General features: G+C 47.1%; 1 protein-coding gene across 1 annotated transcript in view; it reads right to left on the reverse strand.

The window, feature by feature from the left end:
• Nucleotides 1-1,217: 1,217 nt before the first annotated feature.
• Nucleotides 1,218-9,719, reverse strand: part of lamc1 (laminin, gamma 1) — a 73,255-nt gene continuing 64,753 nt past the window's right edge. The window contains exons 21-28 of the mRNA XM_046051519.1: nucleotides 7,777-7,914; nucleotides 7,545-7,689; nucleotides 7,306-7,455; nucleotides 6,921-7,035; nucleotides 5,487-5,686; nucleotides 5,250-5,408; nucleotides 5,070-5,169; nucleotides 1,218-3,497 (exon numbers count right to left, since the gene is read on the reverse strand). Coding sequence (XP_045907475.1) covers nucleotides 3,241-3,497; nucleotides 5,070-5,169; nucleotides 5,250-5,408; nucleotides 5,487-5,686; nucleotides 6,921-7,035; nucleotides 7,306-7,455; nucleotides 7,545-7,689; nucleotides 7,777-7,914 — 1,264 coding nt within the window. The 3' untranslated portion in view covers nucleotides 1,218-3,240. The remainder of the gene's footprint in view (nucleotides 3,498-5,069; nucleotides 5,170-5,249; nucleotides 5,409-5,486; nucleotides 5,687-6,920; nucleotides 7,036-7,305; nucleotides 7,456-7,544; nucleotides 7,690-7,776; nucleotides 7,915-9,719) is intronic.

Consider the following 9,719-nt stretch of genomic DNA (forward strand, 5'->3'; position numbering starts at 1 on the left):
AATGTAAAAGTACAGGTTTGTAGAATCAGAACACAGAAGTGAGAACAGATCTTTGTAGCAAAGTGACATTTCTTCAGTGCTGAAAAGATATAATCAGATGTTTACATGTAAAGTAGTGAGTGTGTAAATCTGCTGTCCCCTCAAAATAACACATCACAATAATGTCTAAACAAACGGCGCGGTATTAGTACTTTTACTGCAGTAACATTACTAACGCAGGACTTTTACCTCTAGCAGAGTATTTAAACGGTGCGGTATTAGTACTTTTACTGCAGTAACATTACTAACGCAGGACTTTTACCTCTAACAGAGTATTTAAACGGCGCGGTATTAGTACTTTTACTGCAGTAACATTACTAACGCAGGACTTTTACCTCTAACAGAGTATTTAAACGGTGCGGTATTAGTACTTTTACTGCAGTAACATTACTAACGCAGGACTTTTACCTCTAACAGAGTATTTAAACGGTGCGGTATTAGTACTTTTACTGCACTAACATTACTAACGCAGGACTTTTACCTCTAACAGAGTATTTAAACGGCGCGGTATTAGTACTTTTACTGCACTAACATTACTAACGCAGGACTTTTACCTCTAACAGAGTATTTAAACGGCGCGGTATTAGTACTTTTACTGCAGTAACATTACTAACGCAGGACTTTTACCTCTAACAGAGTATTTAAACGGCGCGGTATTAGTACTTTTACTGCAGTAACATTACTAATGCAGGCACATATAAAGTGTATCAGTATCAGATCAGTGTGTATAACTACAGGGAAAAGCCCAGAAGCATAACACGACCTCTTTAATGTGTCACTTTGTGACCAAATACCTGCAAAACTGACGACATTCCCATCAGCCTCAGCTGGACTTCATCTTTACTGCTAATCAGCTAATCGATGCTATTTATTGAACAGGAGAAACAAACGTTTTTACGGCTGTAACTCAGCAGCTTTCTGTCTCTAATAAAACCTTCAAATGTCTCAAAACCTCTTATATTATCTGCAAAATGCATCATCACACAGGACTGTTTGTCTTAGTTTATGAAAAGTTGCCATGTTTACAGCAAAGTGACAGAATGTTAGCTGACATGCTAAGATGGTGAACAGTAAAGCTGGTCTAGCTCAAAGTACGGGAGCTAAAGAACCCGGTCACCGTCTCTTCCATCGGTCCGTGTGTTGGATTAAAATGACGCCACACCACAACGCCCACAAACTTTGTTCCTGTAGTAATTTTTTTTATTATTCAAATGTAAAGTTTGGATTTACAGGCCCGTTGGGAACAAACTCAGGTCCTCACAGGGCTGGAAAACGAGAGGACAGAAACAAAACCACAGAGGAGTCCTGCAGACTGCGCAGCGCCTACAGCACCATCTAAAACAACAGGGTTACAATACAAATACCTGGTACATTATAACTTAAAATACTGTTTATACATCATGTCTGTACGCGCTGCACATCCTGCAGAGCGACCAACACCGGGTCTCTGGTCTGAGTCTGGACCAGGATCAGGACTTCTCTCTGTTACAGGACCTGATTTAAAATCAAACAAACCGCTTCAGCGCCGACACGAGGAGACGGCGTGAGGCGGCGAGGACGATTCTGTGTAATAAAAAAAGGTGGGGCTGATTACGGCTGAACTTTATATTAAAAGGCACAGAACACTAATTTAATTCAAACTACTGCAGCGACACGTGAGCGAGCTTCCCGCCTCCAGAGAGGACGGACACGCCCCCCCTTTTTAAACACGTCCTGATTGGCAGAAAGGGTCAAAGCTCAAAAAAACAACAAACTAAACATAATTATTCAGTTAGGTTGAATTAACTCCCACAGAGGGTCAATAAAACACAAATGAAATATTGGCATCGCTACGAAGCAGCAACACGGAGCTTTGTATACAAGCAAGCGTATTATAATAATAACATACCACAGACGTTACCGTAGATATTTATATATTTATATATATATATATATATTTAACCTGGAGGTTTCAGTTGATTGATTGTGATCGAAGTTAACGTGGCTGTTTTCTGTTTGTTTGTTGGAGTTTTATGTCTTTAAAAAAGAAAAAAAACAGCCAGTCCTGAATCATTTAAGCATATATTTACACACAATTCCTCGCTCTAATGTCAGAATAAAAAACATTCACACACAACAACAAAAAATATAACATTTGAAATAATTATTAGCACCAGTGTATCAGATAAAAACTCTCGCTACGCAAAATGTACAAAGTTGCATAGTGTTGGATTGAAGCCTGGAAGAGAAAAGGTTTAGTCGTGCGTTCGGTGACGAGCAGCAGCAGCAGCTTCTGAGAGGACGAGAGGAACCGAACGTCTGTCGTGTTACAGCGTCGGGAGAAACGTCAGCTGATTCAAAGACGGAGCCTCTGAAGCCCCGCGAAGACACGGTTTTCAATCTCGCGTGCGCGAGAACGCGGCGATAGATAATAACTTCACGATAAAGAGGTCGTCGTGACGTAAACCTCTTTACCAAAGTTGCCACAACATCCGCGACACACGACTTAATAGAGAACATCCTCTAACCTGAACTCCAGAGCGAAATCTTCTGGGAACAAGACGCGTGAGATTTTAAAACACATTTTCTGTGGACTTCAGAGGCTTCGTGTGCGCCCGCAGAGCGAGCGACTGGAGGCGAAAATACTGCTGAGGAAAAGAAAAAGTGAAATACTTTTCCTTGCGAGAGGGTTCCTTCACTGTGTGGTTTCTGAAATACACGGTTGTGTTTGAAAAAGAAAAGACATTCAGCGAGCTCACAAGCTGTTAAACTCTGAAGTAGCCGGTGTGTCGCCAGGCATTGTGGGTAACGGCCGGTTAGACACTGCGAGCGGAGGTTCCTCCAGGAGGGAGGAGGAGCCTCCTGCGTGGTTTCCTCTTGGCGGAGCAGACGGGTGCAGTCGCGTCGGGTTTGTGGTTCTGGTTTTTCCTCCTCTCTGCGCGGCTTCTCTACGCCGCTGAGTTCATTCTGCCGTGACCACGTTACTGCGTCTTTAAAAAAAAACAACCAACCTAAAGACAAAAACAAAAAGCTGCTTCTCTCTCGTTGACACGTGGTCCGAGAAGCCGGCGTCTCTCTTGTGAAAGAAAAACAAAGACAAGAATCTGAAAACAAAAAGTAAAAAAACAAACAAACAGTTTTGGTAAAAGTCGGCGTGTTTGCCGGAGTGTTAGATGTGAGGGGGGGCGGGGGTGAGGGGTGAGGGGTGAGGGGAGGGCGGGGTTAAGGCCTCTCCAGGGACGGCGTGTTGAAGCAGCCGTCGGGTAACGTGTTCTTGATGTCGTTGAGGTTGGCGATGTCGGCGCGGATCTCGCGGATCTGCCGGTCGTAGTCGTTGATCATGTCCTCCTGGGTCCGCGCCACGTCGTTCAGCTCCGCCAGCTTCCTGTCCAGCTCGCTGTTGGCCATCTTGCCCTTGGCGCTCTTCAGGGACTCGTCGATCTGGTTCAGTTTGCTCAGGTCCACCTTGTCGATGTTTCCTGCAGACAAAGGAGACGTCAGCCTCACCAGCACAACACGTTCTTCCTAATTTGGGGTTTGTTCGTAGGTAAGAACAGAATCTACGCACACGTTTGTGCGAAATAAGTTCCGCGCTCATTAAATTAAAATATTTCTTATGTTTTCACTCCTGAGACCGTCCAAGTTCAACAGCAGCTAATTGCTGGTTTGTAAATAATAAATATAATAAAGGCGTCGAACACGATGTGATTTATTTTGTTTTAAGCTTCGTCCTCTTCGCTCTCAGCCGAGCAGCAGCTGATGTGTGATTACTGAAGAAATAAGCGAGTCACTCGCGCACGTTTCACTGACCGGATTTATTTATTTGTCTCCATTAATGTCTCTCGGTGTCTCGGAGCCCAGGGGCCATTCTAATGTGTAATGTTTAATATTCTCCGCTAAACACGGCGCCGCTCGCTTCCTGCGGCTTCACTTCTGACCTACTGAAGCGCGTCGTCTTTTTGGAGTCGAGGGCTCCGCTGACGGCTTCACGACTCCGTCTCGTAGCCTTTTATGTGGATCAACGGGGTCTTAATGCTAAGTAGGAAAAAGGGGCTGTCACTTTAAGACGACAACGAGATTCATCATTCGCGTCGTGAATCAGGAGAAGAGGAACTTTATTAAGAACACATTTAAAGAAAAACGTATGAAGATATTGTGAGAGTCCCGTGAGATGAACACGCCTCCTTCACTTTAAGGCGCTTTCACACTGCCGGGATTATTAGGCCAATACGGCGGCTCGCTGCGCTGTGTGAAAAGTACCGAGCCGGCACGCCGGAACAGGGGTCACGATTCAGGCTGTTGTGTTACCAGTCGCCGTCTTTTTATTGGTCTAAATCCACCGACTCCAGCTGCGTCACGGGTCTGTTCGGCCCCCAGCCCGGCGTCAGCGTCCACTTGATTTGGTAATCAGTGCTAGCGTTTGTGCTTCTGCTATGATTAAGTAGGCCGCGTAGTTAAATAGTTTCTTTGTCTGTTTTGACAGTGTTTATTGTTGTTTTACGATCGGGAATCTGCACAGGGTATTTTATTTTGAAAATTGACCGGATGAGCTCCGGCAGCCGCGGACTCGGTGGTAACGCGGCTCTGGTTTCACTTTCAGAGTGAGTTGCAGGTGTTGGATTACACCGACGTCTGTCTGCTGACCCTGAAGCTGGTTTTTATTCGCCTCTGAACTGGATCACTTGAATGTGGAAAACTGCTAAAAACTGGTGAAAAATATATTGACCAGTTTTGGGATTTGAAAACTGTCTCAGGATCCTGCAGACGTTGCTGGAATTTACTCGGAAAATAAGCGATCCAGCACGGTATCGCTTATTTTCTGTGGCAACACGGTGTCGATACACGGACGCCAAGTGTCGATCTTTTATTTTATAAATTGTACATGAGTTTTACTTCATCATCATCATCGTGTCGTGGGGCCTCTGGTGATTTCCACCCCTTTGCGATGTCGCAGGACTGAATTCCTGCTGGGACTAACTTAAATGACCTTTACGCTGTCAGAACTCGGTCCACACACCCGGACTCCGCTAAACGCGAGTCCCTGTTCTCACCCAGCTGATCCAGCAGGGCGGTGATGGTGCTCAGGACCGTCTTCACGGCGCTCTTGGCCTTGCGGGCGTTGTCCTCCGCCTCCTTAGCGCTGCTCGACGCCTGCGGGACAGAAAAAGCAGCGTTGATCTCACAGGTTCCTCTGAACGGGTCTCTATCGACACAGCAGAACCGGGTCGTACCATTCCAGCCATCATCATGTCCTGGTCCGCCTCGGCCTTCTTCCTGGCCAGCTCCCGCTCCGCGGCGCTCAGCTGGTCCATCATGTCGTCGACCTCGTTGTCCAGCTTGTTGGTGTCCTGGAAGGCCTTCTCTGCGTCCTCCTTGGTCTTGGCTGAGCCCTGCGAAGAGGCGAGGAGGATTAAAAACCCGATCGATCCCCGTGGGCCTCAGACGGCAGGCCGTCGGGTCGCACCTACCTTCTGCACGTTGCTGGCGATCTTCTCGGCCTCCTCCGCCTTGTTCTTGGCCTCCCGGGCGTCGGCGGCCGCGTTGCCGAGCGCCGCCTCCGCCTGCCTGGTCTTCTCGTTGGCGGCCATGATGGTGGCGTTGATGCCGGGGATCTTCTTCAAGGCTTCCTCGGCCGCGGTCTTGTTGTCGTTGACCCTCCTGTCGAAGTCTGCGGGAAGTTTGGAATGAAAGAAAATCCAGGTGAGACCAACGTCAAGAAACCATCAAACCTTCATGAGCGCCCGGAAACACAAACATCTTCATCTGGTCTAGTTTGACCCCCAAACGGCTTTAAAAGCCCTTAAAAACAACACTGACTTCCCCTTAATTTCCACGTGAATGACGAGTTTACGGGTTTCAGGGTCAGTGATTTATTTAGAGTTTATTTATTATTATTAATTTAGTTTATTAAGAGCCTTGAACTCACGGATGCTTTAAAGAATATTAACATCTTAATGGGTTTCAGTGGCTTCTCATTAATACTTTGGTTTGTTTTTTAAATATAACCTTACAGGTATTTGTGGACCTTCACTTTTCAAGTAAGGTGTAAATCCAGTAAATAGCTTGAAAGCAATCTGTGAATTTTCACCTTAATTGAAAATCCTGCTGTTTGGTAAGAAGCCCTTAAATAGAAGAGATGATCTAACACATCACTGATTTATCAAGTCATCTGCCGTGCTGCTCACACTACACAACCTGCCGTCATGTGACTGATCGGTGACGGGGGGGTCACACACTACACGGGCTGACAGCGGCTGAGTCGCCTCACGCTGGTCTCCAAACCAGGTTTGGTTAAGAAAACAGCTGTATGTTATTCTAAAGTGAAAGGATCAGCTCACGCAGGCTGCAGGGATCGTCTGAGCTGAAGAGAGAAGCTGGAGACGAGTAAAAAGTAGCCGCCTGCTCTCATTGGCTGGATGTCGAGTCGGCCGACTCCTCCATATTTGGCGTGCTAGATATCTGGCTGGCGTCTGCGATGTGTCAGAAATTTGTTTTGATGCATCGTTGAGTAGTTCACACATGACGACCGCCGACTGCTTAAGTCGCAAATCGGGCTAAAAATCGTGTGAACTCTGCTTCAATCAAAAAATAGTCCTCTGAAGATAAGAAGCTGCGTCTATGATGTGACTTTGTACATTTTTGCTGCTTTTTATCCCTTAAAAATCTCCTCAGTCTGCAGAAAACCTATGAAAACTCTTTATAATCCATCTATTTACCACAAAGACAAAAATTTATTACCCATTTAACACCTTCATATATTACAATCTATTAACTTCCCCCTAAAATAGCTGATCATTATTAAACGGGGACAGTCCGTGAATTTAAGGTAAACATTTAGGGGGTCTGGTTCTCGGACAGGTTCACAGACGTCTGGTTTTAGAGGCGAGACAGAGAGACGGTACCTCTGAGGTCGTTCAGGATGCCCTCGGCCTCTCTGAAGGTGGACCGGCCCTTCTTCGCCGCCTCCTCAGCCAGAGCCTTGGCAGCGTCGGCCCGAGCCAACAGCTGATCTGCGGTCTGTCAAGACAGGAACAGGAAGCCAGAGGTGAACGGAGCGGCTGGGCGGAGCCGTTCTGACGGCGTGGGCAGGTTAAAACGTAAAAAAAGTACACACTGTAAATCCTCCACAGAAAACCTTTAGTAAAACTGAAGAGCAGCTCGTACTTACAGAAAGTAAAAGTACTCATGTTGCAGTAACGTGTCATCTCTGATGTTTCTGCATTAATAGCTCCTTTATATCCTGCAGCAATGCATCATGGTCTATAAGGTCATCATGTGTCGACCTACCTGCTGCTCACTTTTTCCCTTCTCCAGCAGCTTGCGGACTTCCTGCTCTTTGCCCTTCAGGTCGTCTCTCAGGTCGTTGTACTCCTTCTCCGTCTTGTCGATCAGCTTGTCGAGGTCCGACGCCTCCTTCTTGATCTTACTGGCTTCATTCTGAAAACACAACGGCCCGGTCACTCATCCAGGAAAACACGCGTTATAGATAAAAACATCTCATGTCAGCAGCGAGCTTCGGTCTGAACCTCCAGAGCCTTGGTGTCGAACGGCGGGAGGCTGGTCAGGTTGGCGAAGATCTTCAGAGCCTTCTCTCCGGCGTCTTCGGCCTCGGCCTGGATCTTGTTGGCCTGCTTCTCCAGATTCTTCGCCAGCTCCTTCGCCTCGTTGTACCTGATAACAGCAGATGTTACGTTCAAACGGTTCTATTAGTTAACGTGAGTCACGCCGATGCAAAGCCCCGACGGCGCCGGTACGTACTTCTTGTTGAGCTCGTCGATCTCCTGACTCGTCTTGCCCTCCCCGTCCAGAGTCTTCAGCAGCAGGTTGTACGCTTTGGTCGACGTGTCGTTGGCGTCTTTGGCAATCCTCTCGATCTGGTCGGCGTCCATCTTGTGCCTGAGGAGAGCAGGGATACGTGAGAGTGATGTCTAGGACGGGGAAACGGTGCGATACCGCAGTTTCAGCACGGCGGAAGCAGAACTCTTCATTAAATATGAACCGACAGCAGGATTATTTAAGTTCTGGACCTTTTTTAACCCGTGTTTTTGCGTCTATGTGACTAAAGTGCAATTTATACTTCTGCGTCGAATCGACGGCGTAGTCCCGTACCCTACGCCAGTGGTCGGCAATAGGCGGCCCGCGGGCCAGAACCGGGCCGCCAGCAATAACATCTGCTTTGATAGCAGAAAATAAAAAATAAATAAATTGATAGCAGCTGATGCTGAAACAGATCTCAGTCTCAGCAATCACTTCCTCTTAATTGATTGTGCCTCCAAAATAAAACTGCAAGAACATTTTTTTGCAGCAATGCTTCATGTTGAGTTTACTGAGAGCTTTTACTTTGAAAAGTTCTGAAGGACATTAGAAAGAGTCTCTGGCTTGACACACCTCTGAAAAAGCCGACAGTAAACGTGTGATTGGATTCCCCTGAATTTCCTCAGAGAGCTGAAAATAAGCGTCCACGTGTTTATGACTGAGGATCAAACGCCGGGACGCACGCTCACCGCAGCCCCGCTCTCTACCCTCTGAGCTCCTCCACGTCTCCTGACGTGCGACGTGTCTCTGCGATGGCTCTCCTCACTCATTCGAGCGGCCACGTACAGAAGACTTGAATAAAATTCACAGAAAGACAAAGCATTATAGCCAGGAAATCACTGTTGGACTGTGGATTTCCTTTCGGTCCGGGACCTCGCCATGACACGGTGTACTTACAGAACGACGGAGACGGCGACGCACAAATATAAATGTATGGCTACGACCCGACGCAGGACTATAAATCACACTTAACGGCGACAACATGTTATGAAACTGCTCCAGCATTAAGCGCACTGCAGCCAGCAGAGGGTAAAAGTCCGTCCACTGAAGAACTTATTTTAGCTGTTGACAGGCTCTCTGACAGCATTATGAAAGGATCCCTACAGAGAGGGACCTTTTTCTAAAGAGTAAGATCCTTTTTGTTTAACCAGAAACAGACGCTATACGTAGCTCTCGTCAAAGCCGCCAGACTCCATTGATGAAAAGAGTAATTTTACGTTGCGGAAGGCAGAAGCTGCTGACCTCTAACCTCGGTCGGTTAGTTTGTTTGGGTTATTCTGTGGCTTTATTGTAAGTGTTGGTGTTTGTGACAGATCTCAGCTCTTACTTGTCGGCCAGCGTTCGGGCCTCCTCAGCCAGCAGCGTCATGTTGTTTGGATCTCCGGTGCCGCTGGGGGCTTTGATGTCCTGCGGACGACATCGTTTCCGTTAATAAGCTCACACACGCTGCTAGTTTGGTGAATATTTGCTGCGACGTCACTCACCACTTTACTGATGGCGTCCTTGGCCTTGTCCAGCTCCTGCCGGGCTCGGTCGATCAGGTTCTCGGCGTCCTGGACTCGGTGGCGTGCGCGGTCGGCCTGAGTGCCGGTGTCGTCCACCGTGCTGCGGATGTTCTGCAGGCGGTTCCACTGGGTGGTCAGAGTGCTGTTGATGGCGTTCAGACGATCCAGCAGACCTCTGTCGACATCTGCAGGTTCAAATCAGCTGGAGGAATCATTTCTATTTCATCTAAAGTTGGTATCACTTTTTCCTGTATTCTGTATGTTTCTACCTGGACTGATGTTTTTGTGTCTATGTGACTAATTAGATCATCTTTTGAAACTGAAATCCCATAAGATTATATTTTCTATCTTGTGCACACAAGTTATTATCTTGTGGGAACA

Source organism: Micropterus dolomieu, linkage group LG06 (genome assembly GCF_021292245.1).
Source record: "Micropterus dolomieu isolate WLL.071019.BEF.003 ecotype Adirondacks linkage group LG06, ASM2129224v1, whole genome shotgun sequence".
Taxonomy (NCBI): domain Eukaryota; kingdom Metazoa; phylum Chordata; class Actinopteri; order Centrarchiformes; family Centrarchidae; genus Micropterus; species Micropterus dolomieu.